General features: G+C 39.4%; 1 protein-coding gene across 5 annotated transcripts in view; it reads right to left on the reverse strand.

Annotated features, from left to right (window-relative positions):
* The window catches only part of slc12a5a (solute carrier family 12 member 5a), a 197,454-nt gene that overhangs the window by 58,289 nt on the left and 121,542 nt on the right, over positions 1 to 17,623 (reverse strand). For all 5 annotated transcript variants that reach the window (XM_085275021.1, XM_085275018.1, XM_085275017.1 and 2 more), the window contains exons 2-3: positions 4,717 to 4,817; positions 4,055 to 4,192 (exon numbers count right to left, since the gene is read on the reverse strand). In XM_085275021.1, the coding sequence (XP_085131147.1) occupies positions 4,055 to 4,192; positions 4,717 to 4,817 (239 nt within the window). The remainder of the gene's footprint in view (positions 1 to 4,054; positions 4,193 to 4,716; positions 4,818 to 17,623) is intronic.

Genomic DNA, 17,623 nt, shown 5'->3' on the forward strand with positions numbered 1-17,623 from the left:
AACTGTCCACAATGAGGTCTGTGGCTTATCTCAATACACTCTGAAATTGTGTTTGGAAGTAAAGGCTGCTGTTGATGTCTAAATGTGATTTAAACTGTAAAAAAGCTGAAGGCAGAAGCCTCACATCTCATAACTAAATAAAATACAATTGCCTGCATGGTAGGATAACACTTGAAGAAAACTGTTATATCATAATGTTTTTGCTCATATGGGTTAAATTATGATCATCATGGAATATAAAAACCTGTTTCCAATGTCATTGTGTAACTGTAAACATGAATAAATGCTGATCTTTACTTGATGCCATGCTTACCATGTTCACCACATGAGTTTAGTTAGCATGTTAAAATAGGTTACTAACACTAAACAAAAAGTGCAAGCGGGGCTGCTGGGAATGTTCTGAAGGTTTTTCGGCACTGAATAAATAGAATACTGTACACATTTAAGTTTAATGGAGCTGGATAAAAAGTTAAAATGTAAAAAAGGCAAGAAAACTTTAAAGGGACATAAATGAATGCCACAAATATGATGGTGAAGACACTGAGCTCAAAACGTGAGGAAATGATTTGTTCTCCAACCGGTTGGGGAGTGGTTGCTGGCTATCTCTAGACAAAATTTGAATTCAAAAATAAAAGTTGTGCATTTTGAAACATGTTTGTTGCAGATTAATAATATATCTTTTGCTTCTGTGTTCTCTGTTTCACTACAAGTCGGTGAGCAGCTGGGAAGCGTCTATAGACAAATCAGCATTTTCCATGCAAATGATGCGTGACTGTAGTAATGTGCTAATGAGCCAAAGAATTACAATGAGGTTTTTAGTGTAGCACTGTATACTTCTTTATGACCAATTTCACCCAGCGACTTCCAGTAATCACTCACCAACCAGTCAGGGAATACACATTTTTCACAGGTGACCAGTGGTTGCTAGGGGTCACCGATTGGTAAGACAGTAACTATTTCAATCTGGTGTCAGATTTCTGAACACAAGCATGAATAAAGAAACAGATGTATTACTCTTCTTAGACTTATCCCTGCCGTTGATTTAAACTCTTTTTCCCAGATCTGCTCTATACCTAGATGCTGGAATCATCTGGAGCCACAGCAGGAAAAGTACATACTGAATTGGATATAATAGGTGAACTGGCATCTCATGTCATCATCACTGATCTTTCTCAAGGTTAAAAAGAAAAAAAATACCTGAGTGACAGAGAAACAGGACAGGAAGGAAGACAAGAAGTGGATAGAAGCAAATATATAAGGGTAGGGAGAGATAGGCTGATTGGACACACGAGAAGACAGACAGTGTCAAAGGTCATTGAAAAGCTGTCAAACTGTCACTGCTGTAGCGTCTCACTTTTTAAATGTGTGTTTTATCTCATGTGGGTTAACTCTGAAGTCAGAAACTTTCAAAAGTTGGTGTGAAATATCTTAACACGTGTCACTTTCCATCAGTCTGTTGTCCTAATTTGGCATGAGCTCCTTCACAAATTATCATTTGTCATTGAGTTTCAGCTTTGCTTGTCACTGCATACCTAACACAATAATTTCCCACAGGATTAATAATGCAGCAGTCTGTCCATCAAGTGCTGAGAAAAAGCCAGAAAAGTAAACCACTTCCTGCTGGCATCTCGACACCAACGGCAGAAAATATCATGGGATGATATGGAAGGAACTCATTAGTGAGTGGCATTTAAGCTGCAAACCCATAACATGAACCGGGGATTTATAATATCAACAGAAAATGATTGGCAAGTCCTAAACTGGTGGAGATATTCAGGCTCTCCAGTGACTGTGTTAACAAAACAATTTAAGACTGTGCTGTTGGGGAAACATTATTTGATCTTATGTAAATTGCAGCTCTATATTTGGTAACACTTAATGACCATCCACTGGCAACAGGAACATGGTCCTTTCTGGTTGAACGAGTTTTTCAACCAGGAAGAGCCATAAATAATTCTACTGCTGCAAATGTAAATCCACAGGCAAAAGATTTATCTGTGCACATTGCATCATACTGAGCGGGGAGTTAAGTCAGTGGAAGTTAATTTTAGTAATTTTTTTAAGAAGAAATAATTTTTCATAACCAAAAACCTGGCCCATTTTTTGAAGACAGCTTACACTATCATTTCAACATTAGTTTTTATACTGCAGCCAGTAAGACCATTACTCTGCACTGGAGTACACTGTTATTGCTGTAACATTTAACTAATAAGATGCAGCACACAAATATATCTGAACATTTATGTTCTTTTAAGCATTTTAAATATATTCCTTATAGTCTTTAAAGAACAGATAAACACATCAGGAGTTATAAACATTACTATGCACTAGTCTTGATCTTATAACGCAGTTTTAGTTTTTTACACTCGCTGCAGCACATTCACATTACATCCAGCTTTTTCCAGATAAAGCACTTTTAATGGAGCAGCTCAGTTATAACACAGTCGATTTGAATCCACATTTTACCATTTAGTGTTTGCTTCTGTCGGAGTCACATGTTGACGCAATAATTGCCTTTTGCGGCAAAAAATGCTCAAAATATGCCAGAGAAAATACACAAAAATATAATATAACAATACAACTAAGAATACAAATACACTGATTATGAACTGAAACACTTATAGCAACTTTAAAAGGTGTCTCTGATGAATATATCTTCTTAAATAAAACACAGATAAAATTTTTCTCGTGTTGTGCTCGTGACAACATTTCTATGACCTTTTGCATCACAGAGATAACCTTGTTTTCCCATGCATTTGCACTTACCATACTGTATAGGTTAGCGTGTTGTATAGACCAATCCAGTGACCAATTTGTGTGTTCCACCATTTTTCAGTGCCAGAGACAGCAGCAAGGGTATTTGGATCGACGATAGCAGGGACTGGCCCCTAATTACTGTTTGTATGTAATGCTGACTTTGTGAAAGTGTGGCTAACCTTGGTACATGCTTATATTTCACAATCTAAGGAGCTTGGAAAGAAAAGCGTCTGGACTTGTTTAAGTTGCTTGAAGACGTTTCACCTCTCATCCGAGAAGCTTCTTCAGTTCTAAGGTTAAATGGTGGAGAGTCCCAGATTTAAACCCAGTGGGAGTTTTCCCCCCAAAGAGGGACAAAGGACCCTCTGGTGATCCTCTACCTAATCACATGAGCCAAGGTGTGAAAACGGGTGTGGGTCACAATCAACCAGGGTTTCGGGTGAGCTCATTATGAAACCTGGCCCCACCCTATCATGTGATTTCCTGATGGCCCAGGATGTGAGTGGGCGTTAAGGCGTCTGGGAAGGGATCTCAAAACTGGATTATAGATGGCAGACAGTTGGTGTCGTAAACCCCCGCCTCTGTTCAAAGATGGTCGCTCACAGTGGACATAAATGGCTTCTTTCACTCCTCTTTCAAACCATCTGTCCTCTCTGTCCAAAATGTGAACATTGGCATCCTTAAAAGAGTGACCTTTGTCCTTTAGATGCAGATGAACTGCTGAGTCTTGTCCCGTGGAGGTGGCTCTTCTATGTTGTGCCATGCGCTTGTGAAGTGGCTGTTTGGTCTCTCCAATGTAGAGGTCTGGGCATTCGTCCCTGCACTGTACAGTCCAGGCGCTTTTCTTTCCAAGCTCCTTAGACGCCGATGACCTGGATGACTGAGAGCCTTCACAGACATATATTTCACAATAATGCTACAATTGGTTGCCTGAGTTGGTTTATTCTGTGACCATTGCTTCCCCTCATTAACATTAGCTAAGCATTGTTAACCTAGCTGATGTAACGGTGCTGCTCTCACAGTGCCTTTCAGGCTGAGTAACTTCTACTTGATAAGCTACGTAGGCAGATGCAAACTAAAGATACAACTAAATATAGTACTCTTATCAACAAATTAACAAATTCTGTTAATATTCTTCATCTACTTCTTCCAAACGCTGATCCTCTAACAGGGGTACATTTGAGCTTTCCATGAAAATTAAATGAATGGTACTCTCTTAGAGTAGTTGACCTTTGGTACTTTATTTGTCTATAAAATCTGTTGTATGTTTCAGTGCATATATTTTTAAGATAAATACCTTAACAGGTTTCTTGCGTGATGACTCAGCCTCATTGTTTTCAGCCTCCTCATGCTCCTTGCTACCTTGAGGCAGGTTAGAATAGTTGGCCAGGCTACTGAGAAGAGATGACACCATGGGGCTGGTGTCCATCTCCTCCTGCAGAAAAACAAGCAGACAGGAAGGTTGCAATCAGCATTTTAGCCAATATTATTAACAATCTCAATCAAACAAGTGAACTCTATAAAATGACCAATCACTTAGTGGCTGTTTCCATAGATCATTGCAGATAAGAAGCCATTTAATCTACTTGCTATCCTCTTTTGTGGATTTCAGCTCATTTGAAACAAAAACAAGTGTGCACACCATAAACCCCCTTTTCCTGTTCAATCTAGAAATCCCACTGAGAAGACATTGTAAATATATCTGTGCAGAGCGGAGGCAAATTGCCTCATTGAGGTTCAATCCTGCACCACTCTGAGATTTTCTTGCTTTAACCTGAGGTTCCCACATGCCCTTCACACAGTAATTACCCTCATTAATCGATGTCAGAGCCCCTATTCAATCACTGAATTGTGAAAACGAGTGTATCCTGCTTCTTACCATCGCATCTGATTGTGTGTGTTAACAAAATCAATGTGTGCATGTGCGTATGTGTGTGTATGCGGAGTATTGCATTATACCTCAAACAGGGCCATGTTCTTGCGGTCATATTGCTGAGTCTTCTCTGTGGCAGCATCACTGCTGTTGATGAAGGGGCTGCTTTCCTTGGGGTTACTGTCTCCTGGAAGAAACAAACACACATCTACTTTTAGAGTGGTCTGAAATAAAGCAGAGGACAAAGAGCATGTTAGGGGAGAGGATAATGCACAAGTCAGACAAAAGATTCCTGATGTCAAAGGAATCCTTTTTGCAACAACTAAAAGTAACAACTTTTAAAAATAGGTAGACTTTTGGAATAAATACTTTTTTATCGTTAAAATAAAGAAAAAACACACAGAATGTTCAAAGCAGAGGACGTCTGATAAGGAAAGCTTGCCATCTCCTTGAAGCAGTCAGAAATGCTGAGCAAGAGAAGCATACCTAATGGACTGTGTATTGACAATATGTGAAGTGCTATGTATTCCATATGGCCATAGGAAGAAGACAACCTGGACGTGTCAACCAGTGTTTTCACCTCACTGAAAAACAACATCACAACTCTGAACGCAAACACAAAAAAATGGTCTACAACCCGGCAGCTTTTCTTACCCTGAACAAAAAAAACCCCTGACTTGTAGAATCAGCCTGATAGTGACAGCTCGCTGAAGGCAACATGACTCTATCGAAAAGCTTCTGTCTACGAGTTCACAGGCCCAGAAATAGGGCCAGAACAAACAAATCCTCGAAACAACGTGTAGTGAGAGGGAAGCATCCAGCTCTTTGCACATTCATTGATTCTCATTATCTGAGATCAAGAAGTTCATTGATTTCTAATTGACATTTGAAAATTCAGTACACCTCAGGCAGTGTTCAATCTATTTTTTCCCTTTATACCGCGAGCAACTGCCTCCTATAAAACACTTTCTTGACATCTCCCTCAAAGCAGCAGGATTTTATTTTAAGGACCAAAATCTTTTTTTTAAAATTATGTTTATGACAAAACTTTACTGGGTGTAATTTCAACTGACTGTTCATTGTATGATATGGAACTGATAGAAGAAATACTATTTTCTGTGCATACAATTTTAACACCTTGATTGGGTCTTCACAATAGATACAGTGGACACTTTAGTAGCTACACCTTGCTATTATAAGCTTAAGACCCACTTTTACCTTCAGACCTGCCAAAATTCTTAATATTGTTGATTGTACAAGGTGCTGGAAACATTTTTCAGATATTCTGGTCCATACTGACATGATAATATCACTGAGCAGTTGCAGGTTTGTCAGCTGCGCATCCATGGTATGAATCTCCTGTTCGTATCATGGAGATATGAACAGGAGATTTGCAGCATCCCAAAGGTGCTCTTTTCCATTGTGATCTGGTGACTGCAGAGTGCAGTGAACTCATTGTTATGTTAGGGAAACCGGTTTTAGATGGTCTGAGCTTGCTGGAAGCAGCCATCAGAAAATCTGTACAATGTACAATCAGTCTTTTGTTATTTAGGTTTTTTAATCTATTTTTATTCTGTTTTAAGATGCTTCACTATTGATATCGTTTTTTAATTGTGTTATTATTGTTTGCGACTTTTATCTCTGTAAAAGGAGCCATATAATACAGGGGCTATAAAGGGATGGACATGGTCAGCAACCATACAGTGTGCACTGTGGTAACCATCATGAAAAATGACAAAACCAAAGCTGCCAGTCAAACTTCCAGTGGATCAAGACAGAAACAGGACCCTCTTGGTCTGGTGACAAGTAATCTTTACTGCTGCAAAATGGACCAGACATAAGGACTTTATTGCAGTAAGCAGAGTCACACCAATTGACTCTCCAGACTGATGTGCATACACATATAAGTAAATACACACATAGTTACACATATATACAAACTTTCTTCGTGTATACAGGACATTGATCAGGACTCAATAAAGGGATCAATAAAGACGGGACTCACATAAAGATGGGCACAGGCATCAATTAATTCTTATCAGTGTCGCTCGCTACAATGTAGCACTCTTCTTCTAGTATTCAAATGAAATGAAAGTTACTAAAATCCTGTGTGGACCCGTAAATCAATCCAAACATAGCTACTCGACAGAGATGTGTGAAAGACTGATATATTGCAGTCATCAATCAAACCTTTGAATGTCACCAACACTGCAGAGTGACATTTTCTTTCTGAAGGAAACACGCAGCAAAAAAAAAAAGGGATAAACCTTCCAGACGGTTACTTGTAATCGTGTTAGCACAGTTAGCACCATCCTACATCTTCATGAAAATTCAAGGTGTCTGTTTACATTATGCATTGATATTTATTGCTCTAACCTTTGTTTTGGCTACGTACTTGAAATGCTTGGTCACCAGAAATTTGCACTTCTCTAGAAAAATAATTGCATTCACAACCATTTTATACATAAAGTACAATGAAGGTCTGAGTGGTGAAGGTAGTGCAGAGTGAGCCATCTTATTCGCGCCTTCCCCTTCGAGCATCTCTTGAGGGAGACAGCAGATTGCGCTCCCTCTGGCTCTCGGTCCTGTCTTGGACTGCGAGACCGAGTTATTTATAGCCAAGATGCCGCAGCCATGTGCCATGACGTTGGGGCACCGCTAACAGCCGGCACACTGTTCTAACAGAGATGGAGCAGTAGACAGGGACACTGAGAAAAGGGGCCATGCATGAAGATTCGGAGCACAAAAAGAGCACAGGGAGGTTAACACAAAGAGATGGAAAGTGAGAGAATAAGAGTACTGATGAGAAGATGAAGAGAGACACAGATAGATGGGGCAAGAGTAAACAGTGACAAAGAGAGAGCGATACAGGCTCAGACAGGACAAAGACGAGGCAGCCAAATCTGAAATGGGAACCCGCAGAGAGAGAAAGGGAGATGCAAAAAGAGGGACGCTCACGTCTGCTGCTGCAAAATGTAAAAGCTTCTGCAGCACTAAAGGTTCAGCTCACTTTGACCTGCAGGTTAAAACATACACTATGGTTAAAAGGAGGCCGGAGCATCTAACAGAGAGTTTTCAGAGCATGTGGATTATTTAGCTGGTTTATTTTCACTTTGTCAGAGCGAATCAGGATGATACAGTGTTGTGCCTCGCTTGAGATAAAACAAAATGAGCCTTCTTGTGCCCAGCAGAGATTAGACAAACATCTACAAACACACATATACACAATACACAGTCTGACTAATACACGGATGAATCTGTCTGTTCGTCGCCCATCTCAACATCAAACTTGCTTGATATGATGCTGGGTAAGTGCAGTATTGAGTTTGACGTTGGGGGACCTCTCTCTGTTACTAGGCAACATCATCAACTGGCAACCTCATAATGATGTCACAGTTCAGATAACATATTTTATAAACCTCCTCTGCCTGCGGCATCTACCTTTGCTCATGCTAACGTGCCTGTGACAGCAGGTGTTGCTTTCAAATGCTTCTGTTTTCTATTCAAATTTGATTTAGAGCTGAAACACTTTTGGCTTTTACAGTACATTTACTTGCTACTTTTTCCATTTTTTCATCATTAAAAAAGATCTTAAAATTAGAGCCAGAAATTTCGCCACAATCCACTGCACAATATAGACAGTAAATAACTGATGTGATGGCTTTAAATGGTGCTCACACCATATCTGAACTGGAAAGAGATTTTTTGTATTTTGAACCTTCCAGTTTGAACGAGGGCAACAAATGTGAATCAAATGTGAATTTTCTAAATCCAAGGGATATTTTACTAAAACAGATCTTCTCTCTTTCATTTTCCCTTAAACAGCTTTATGTTTGTCTAAATCTCCTCATCCTCCTTGCTGATAGACATGACAAGTGTTTTTTTTTTTGTTTTACATTTTTATATTAATGTATCTATTTTTATTGTAGGTAACTGTATGCATACTGTAAAGGCATGTCTTTCTTTTTTATTGACAGAAATCTGTAGTTCCATTTATTCCTGATAATCTGGTTTTAAAAATTAAATGTATATTTTGCTTCATTAAACAGAAACCAAATTAATACAGTGAGTTAAGAAATTACTATGTTTTTATCTGACTTGGAGTAAAACTCATCTAGAGGTACCCAAAATGTATCTTTGCAGGAAAAACCCCAATATGATGATTATAAAAGTTTGGATGCACAATGTAGGTTTGTAAATGGGACACTGTCTGTTATGTTAAATTGTAATTTTTCCAGTCTTACATATATGCAGTTTGTGCTTATGCTATTTGCAAAGACAGATTTTGATTTCAAAGAACTAATTCCTATAATCACTGAACCTTCACTGGTATTCATATAAACAATACCAGAAATGAGACAGTTGACATTGGAAAGGGAAGCTATAGCTGCAAATACAGTCTGGTTTATAATGCCGCTCTGAGTCAGTATGATCAAATGCTACTTGTCAGATGAGGAATGAAAGAGCGATGGTGAATCATGAGTCAAACAGCTGCAGCCAGGTGATGGGAGCGTGACTTAGCGTCTCAGCCTGAAAGCCATGTTCCATTTCCTGATGTAAACCACACGACACAATCCTTCCGGTTTCTCAGAACTATAAATTATCATTACACAAACTTACTCCTGTGGATAACGGAAAAATGATGAGGGTAAATCTCAGAAATCAAATTTTAAGAGCTCTTTATTATAGATAATAGTAAGGAAGTGACTCTGACGAGTTAAAGCACATACACACCAAAAAACTCAAACAAAAAAAAGGGGGGAAAACACACACACACACACACACACACACACACACACACACACACACACACACACACACAGTTGTACATCTGTGGGCTAATGTGCCCATAACAGCTCTTCTAACGTGTCATTTATCTCTACATGGCTCATTTCTCCTCATTGTCTAATTCTTAAAACTCCATCATCAAAAGAATGATGGAAACTATTTTTTGGGAAGAATGACAGTTCCCAAAAGAGTTTTGCTCTGACCGCATCCCCAAGCAGCTTATCCTTCCTCAGTCTGATGTGATCTGTTCAACAATGGCTCTCACTATCAAAGTCTTTCCTTATCTGTGGTCAAAATCCAGAGCCTTTTGCTCACAGAGCATGTGATCATACTCTAAATCCTCTGCAAAATAAAAACACTGAACCTTCCTTTATGTACTTTTCTTATAGATTTTTTTCCTCTTATTTTCTTATTTGTTACCATAGCAGACTCGTACCTTATTTACTAATATGACCATCAATGCGATTTACTTTTTAACAGAATTGTTTTATATGTTCGTAGCAATTTCAAAACAACATTATGTAGAGCAAGGCCGCTATCTTCAGGTTGCTGTACATTACATAGCCTCTTCATTAAGTCATTTTGGGCATTGCCAAATTCAGGGACAATAGTTTGACTCAAATTCTGATCATGACAGACTATTGAAGAATTATTGACTTTATAGAAAGCATTTATTGATTTTTTTTTTTAATACAATTTATTTAATTTATCGGAAAATAATTTCAGGTCTTACGGTGTTGGTTGAAATAGCAAGCTCTGGAAAATATTGATGAGCATTTTTTGTTTACTTACATTTTTGATGCTTAATTGAGAACTGATGATTTTCATCATTTGTGGATATGGAGTATTAGACGACTACTTTCATGCCCTAATAGATATTCACAAATTCTTTGTTTTGCCTGATCAATAATCAGTTACAAAAGCAGGCAGGTCAGCAGGTGAGACACTGGAATGAATAGATTATCAAGGTTAATCCAGTCCATTAGAGATTTGTTTACACATTTACCATCGGAGAGACAGAGTTCATCACTTGTATTGCAATATGAGAGCACCATCCCCCTGGTTTATATTCAATAAGGACTCTGTTTTCTATTGTCTGCCAGGATGAGCTACGCACAGAGAAGTCAGGACAATTCTACTGTTTGAGTGTAAATATAACTTGGTGCAAATGAGTGGAAGTCTGGTCCACTGCTCTGATTCGGACAATGCAATTCTCCAACAGATCTTTGAACAGAGCCACAGAGGACTGCTCAGTGAGCGCTATTTGACTTTGCTTTATTGATCCTCCTTGTATGGTGTTGAGGTGGCGACAGTCACAGTTACTACTCCCTCTCTCTCTCACTTAGAGTGCGTGTTGTTCTCCCTCTCTCTAACTGCTCTGTGTTAAGCTGCCATACTGCTCTTTCTCTCTGAGGACCAACTTCAGGGGGAAAAGCCAAAGAGCTGGATGTTGATTCTGGAGGAGCTGACTCAACAGAGGCTCTGGGACCACTTGTTGAATTGGTGTGTGCATCTGAATGGGCAAGTGTGTGTATATGTGATAGTGGGGTCTAAGCCAAGCATATGCACTAACTACTGTTGTACAGCAGCAGAAGAGTAGCATCTCAAATTAATCTTAGTCTGGGCTGGACTGCAGCCATTATATGTGAGAATAAGGACACACACTACCCCGGTGCTGTTGAAAAATGAGGCTTTTTACACACATCCAAAAACGTATTCACAGCTACTGCATGTATGAAAGTAAACATAGACCATCTTTTTGGCAGTCAATCTGACTCACAGCAGAATAAACAGTGAGTACATGTGCTTGCACAGACATTTAATTTGCATCCAGAGTGAAACGCTTCATCCAGTGAGGGATTCAAATGGAATTAGTCGGTTGGAAACAACCAATTAAAAAAAAAAAAGAGGAGAAAAAAAGGAAAGATGAGTTGGATTTTCTGGCTGGGTTCCCTGCTATTGTTCCTTGGTGGTTCGCCAAATCCAAGCGGGTCATGAGTTCACTCACTGATTCTCTTGTCTTCTCTGAATGTCACTACAGTAAGGCATTAATTCGTGTCTGGCAGTCAGCGATATGTCTCTCTCTCTCTTGCTTGCTGACAGAGCTGGTGGATACTGGGTGGAGTCAGGTGAAGGATTAAGGTCACTTTAATCTAAATTCCAGTCAAATCAGGATTGACAGTGATTTAACATGTACCCAAACACACCCATGTGCAATTCTGTATGGAAATTACAAGTTTGTCTAAAAATGACCCAAAAAGGCTTAAAGCAGTTTTTAGCATAAAGCAGAGGCACGTTAAACCAAAGCGAATCTATTCATGCTTCTGTCAGCCTTGCCTTTTTAACATTTTCTTTACATATTAATATATCCAAATATTTATAATTCATGCAACATGTAAGTGCAAGTTTTGTATTGAGATGAAGTTTTCAATTAATATTTTTGTTGAACCAACTGGTATTTTGGGGATTTTTTGCCTTCATTTACAGTGTAGTAGTGAAGATAGACATAAGAGAAAGAGCAGAGGAAGACACAAAGCAGATGACTGCAGGTCGGTCTCGATCCCGGGTCATTGCACTCCAGTCGCCTGTTTAACTGCTGCGCCAAACTAGTGTTTCTGCTGCTGTGGGCGTTTTTTTACTAGGAGACAGTAAAATGAAGTTTACATACTCAGATTTTGAAATTTTATTATAGTTGTTTATTTTTTGTTTTTATTCCATTATAGCTTTTTTTTTTTTACTGGGTTTTTTTCCACTTTTCATTACTTTCAGTGTATTAATTCATGCATTTTGCATCTATGTGGCTGTTATTAAAAAATATTTAATAAATAAAGTTGGTCTGATACACCCATCCATAATTGGACCTAACCATTTAACTCACTTATTAAACTGCTCCTGCCTTTGTTTGATTTAATTTAATTATTTAATTATTTATTTATTTATTTCGTATCTCGCTATGAAAAAATGGGATGATCCCATTTTGCTAAATTTGATCATTTTCATGGAATCACTAATATGGACTACTAATTTTTAACATGATAACAGGATTTAAATTCATATGGATGAAATATGACAAACGATTATAATGCTTAAAACAGTTAAAGACCTTTACACGGGCTGATTGATTAATTTATTTAAATCCCAACAGGCACTTATTTGCAAATACCACGCTTGCCAGGTCATAATGTAATTATTGATTGTCTCCTTTTCCCACTGCAGAGATGGCAGGGAGAATCACCAAGATACCTTTTTTTTAAAAAAAAACAAAAAACTGCATTTACAAATGCATTAGACATTTTCATGAGTGCAAACATAATGTACATACGAATAAATAGCAGCAGCATATGGGTACATGACCACATTTGCCCACACACACTGTCATAAATAGATATTCTCTCACTCTCCTCCCTCCGATCATGACTCCAGCACCACATCAGAGACACACCAGCCTTGTATAACTGGATCTCATGCTCTGTATTTTCTCTCTGTGTCTCCCACTCTCCCCTCGGTGCCTTTATTCTTCTTTCTTCCTGCTGCTTCGCTCCTCTGTGATGCATTTTATGGTCATATGCATGTAAGGAACACAACTGTGGAAATCTACAGTAAAATTACTCTGTTTCTTCACTGTGCTGCAGGACAGGACCCTGATCAGTATTCAGTCTGGTGCCTCAGCTCTGTATGAATTTTAATGCAGCACTGCCTCACAGGGTACGACTTTGACACAGTCACTTCTTTTCAGCCCCTCAACATCTCCAGTCGAGATCCTCGCTCCTGATTGGCTCCTAAACCGATGGTAGCTGATTGGCTACGAGCGTAGAGAGGCAGGAGGATGCCTGAGCATGTACATGAGAGCGTATAGCAGCTTTTAGTGTGTTGACCGGGCCTCTTGCGCATGTCTCTGTCGATGTCTGATGATGAATGGGTGAATCTAGTCCAATTTCCCCCTGCTGCTGCTGCTTCCCCCGTAGCTGTGCACGTCAGGATTAATTTTGTTAAATGGCAGGCCACTGCAATGCCTTCCCTAAAGAACCTTCTTTATCTGGCATCATGCAAAGGAGGTGATTGTACACAGGAGGAGACTGACAGTCAAATGCAACTAAGCCTTCCCTGCCTTCTTTACTTGCTAATCTCTGCAATGACTGGTCGATGAAAGGAATATCTTGACAAGAGGAGGATACGCAGATGTTGCCGGGAGGTGACAATTGCCAGACTCAACTGTGAAATGATGCAGAGAAAATGCCAAATAAAACTATTTTTTACACTGTAAATCTTACTTAATGCTACTTTCACAAAAATCTTATCGTTCGGTGACAGAATTCAATTTATTCTTCCGCTTCTGTCTTCTCATTATCATAGCATAGCGCTCAATAATCTCTAGCCTTAATATTAAACGGATAAGAGTCTCCTCCCATTTGACACAAAAACACAGATTACAAAACATTTCAGGACCCTTGTTGAAGTGTCTTGAATTTCTATACAACAGATAGCAGGAAATGGAAAGCTGGCAGGCACAAAGGCAGTCACTTCTACAGTGTGAAATCAATTTAGATAATAGATTTGTGGGTTTAAACATTGCCACGACAGTTCTGTCGGACATCGTGTTTTGTCAGGACAAAAGCATTATGGTTTTCCATTTTTTAGCCTTTAAGTAGCATGAAGTGGGAACCAAGCACAGTAGCTGTAAAGTCCCTTAGCCAAAAGTCACAGCTAATTATTCAATTTACATTTATTGCCATTTTCTCTATATTCAGAGAAGAAAAACAAACATAAGTGTACTCCACACTAAAGTTTTAATTACCCATCTATGTTTACTCTTGTGTGAGTGTTTTAAGTTCTGAACTAAAACCTTCTGTGGCTGTTCATTAACTTCTTTTCTTGTCCATGAGCTGTTAAGTTTGTTTACTTGAAAAGAAAAGTATCAGTCAGGGTTCACCTGGTATGAGGCGCACTAAATGACTAGTCATGTAAAGCCAGCCACACTGAGTCCCGGGTGGAGCCTGGCTGTCCGACTTCCTCAGGTGGTAGACTGGCTATGGAAGAACACCTTGTGTCTTATTAGTCAACTGCATGCCTCCTGCATGCATTAAACTGGCTGTGGAAGAAGCTTTAGCTAGCTGCCTATTGCTGCTGTAATTGGTGAGCGATGGAGCCTCACTGGGCGACAGGGATGAAGCAAAGAGATGAAAAAAAGGATCGAGTGGGAGGAGAGTTGAGGTTGGGTAGGATTACACCCTGGTGAGGTAATTGGTTGAGGGGCAAAGGTGTCTCACACCTACTATCTTTTACTTTTTTAAGCATAGCGTAGCCAGAAGAAAGACACAGGAGCAAAAGCAGATGGGAGTGGAAAGGGAAAAGGATGTGGAAGGATGGGAGGCATGATAGCAGCTGGGAGATTGACATTTTTTCATGAGGTCATGGATTAAAAATTCACCCCAACTTATCACATGCCAGGAAACCAATTTAACTTGGAAACATAATTTCCTTCTGGGTGCTCTGGTGCCAGGTCTGGATTTGGAGCCAAGCGCTATCACACTTTTATTACATTTTGGCACATTTTTGGACAAGAGGGTTCAGTAGCCTGAGACAGGATGAGAGAGGTATCTTTCTTGGCTGAGTCATAGCATGAGAGAGAGAGCGAGAGAGAACAGAAGAGAGAGTGGGTTGGGAATCCAATAGCCTGCAGCAAAGCCTTGTACAGTAGATGGCAGGGATAGTTTATGTGATCGCTAGGTCTGATGGAAGGTGACAGGGCTATCAGCTTGCCAAATCTGCAGCTCTCTGATGAAATGCTGGAAGTGTGAATCAGGGTGCAAATTAACACCTGAATGCCCAACTCCTCCCCTGGCAATGGCCACATTCTCCATCCCTCCCCACCTTCACTTGCAAGTCAGAGGAAGCAATCTATCCAAAGCCCAGAGGACAACAGAGGGAGGGCACGTCCTTCTCTCCTCTCTCAGCACCTCTCCTCATTAATTTCATTCTCTGGTCTGCTCCTCTCCTCTCAGGTGTGATAGTGCATCCCTGTGGCCTCTTCTCAAGTATCTCCATCCCACTTCTATCTTTTGTGCCCTTTTTCTCACCTCTCAAGTCTTCTCTGCAAAACTCTTTCTGTCCTCAAGAGAAATAACAAAGTCAGCAGAACAGGCTGCAGACAGAGAAAAGCATCCTAACATATTGGGGCAAAAATAAAAATAAAGTTTAAATGAAGACAGCATAATAATGAGGGAGTTCAGAGGTAAAAGATGAAATTAAAGGGAAACTGGACAAGGATGAAAAAGTAATCGGAATTGTTTATGATAAAGTATTAGTCAGAATATACTTCCTCATATCTGTGATCCCTACTTGGTGAGTAGAAACATGAAAAGAAAAATACACGTTGAGTCACACAACTCTCAATTTACAAATCTGTAGATGATCAAATTACGATAATATAGAAAATATGTAGAAATCGCTAAAATATGATATTTTCCATCCATTTTGTTGGAAAATATAGAAGTAATGCTAAAGTAAATATGTTTGAAATAAAGAGAAAATTCTCTTTAAAAAATATTGTATAAATAATGTAAGGTCAAGTCTTACCTTTGAGGACACCTAAATTAAGCATAATGTTAATTTGTTAGGTCTTCATGTCTTTATTTATGCAGTTTGCAACCATCATGCTGGCTGCTTAATAATTCAAATCAACCAAACAGCATGAAAGAAGCTCACGCTTCTGGGAAAACTTCCACAACCCCAGATGGTTTGTCTGCCTCTGCTGGCCTCTAAGCTCTTCTTCTCCAACTGAGCAAAACTCAAGCCAATGCAGTGGTGCCGCTCAGGGCTGCTGTCGCAATTTTGCAAAAGGAAACACTTTCTAAAGATTTCAAAAGAATATAACTACCTGACAGCAGCAGACTGGAGCTAAAACATCTTTATACATTTCTGATACACCACAATTAGTACTGCGGTGCTGATTTGCCTGCCAACAGCACATCATCGAACCACTACATGAGAAGAAACAGAATGAGAGACTTATTATGTAACACAGCCAGAAATAACAGCAACGAAGCGCTCCGCCATGCTCTGAAAGTCAGATAAAGCAAGAATCATGGGGTGTATGGCAGCACACATTCAGCTTATTTGCAAGGCAACAACATCGGGGGTCATAAAACTCATAGAGACTACTCCATCACACTCCTGTTCAGGCATACAGCACTTTCAGTTTGCCCCAGTCAACAATCATTAGGCTACATATGATAGTCCTGGGTTGCTTAGGCACTGTTTTCACACAATCAACGTGACTTAAACTTTAGTGTTTGACCTCTATGCTTTAACCTTTAACCCAGTTTATCGTAATGAATGCCTAACTTCTATAGTATGTGTCCAGCTAGACCTGGACCTGAGTTTCACATAAGAAAAATCTCACTCAACCAACCATGTTTTCCATTCTAAATATGCTTTACTTCAGTTAAGCTTGTAGAGTGGTCTTTTGCCACTGAAGGGCAGTTAAATAAACAATAAACATGTAAAGGAAGGAAAGATATGCCCTGCTTTACACTCAATTTGACCAATATTTAAAAAAAAATGATCATCACGCTGCATTACATAACACTTTAAACTAGCAACTGAGAATGCAGGCTCATTAGCAAAGAATTTACTGAAGTTCCAAAACATGATTACCCCCTGCAGGCCATATACAAAAGAATGCATGTTTAAGGTATTTCCATACTGACTTCACTTTTTAGACCCACAACCTACGCTATATGGACGAAAGTACTGGGCCACCTACACATTACACCTACAGGAGCTACTTGGTCATAGTAACCCAGTTATTGAGTCAGCAAAGCGTTGGCAACTTTTATGCACTCAGCACTCAGCGACCTTTACGTGGTCTGCTGAGTTGCTGCAATTCCTAAACACTTCCACTTTGCAATAACACCACTTATAGTTGATCGTGGACTATCTAAAAGGGAAGTAATTTCACCAGCTAACTTGTCGCAATGGTGGCGCCATTGTTTTACAACCGCTTGTTAACTGTTTGTGGACTGCTTGGCTCTATAAATCTGTGGCAAAAAATGTTTTAGCCCATAGCCTGTATGTCCATCTTTTATGTGCAGTCTATAGTAGCAATGGCATATTATTAGCATTAATTTGTATTAGAATTAAACACAAGCTCTTCAGCTTCTAAATGCTTTATTATGTTCATCAGCTTGATGTCAACTTTGTCAA

Source organism: Mchenga conophoros, linkage group LG5 (assembly GCF_057382185.1).
Source record: "Mchenga conophoros isolate Kocher_MC1m ecotype Shallow Benthic linkage group LG5, M_conophoros_male_GT1.1, whole genome shotgun sequence".
In the NCBI taxonomy this organism is placed as follows: Eukaryota; Metazoa; Chordata; class Actinopteri; order Cichliformes; family Cichlidae; genus Mchenga; species Mchenga conophoros.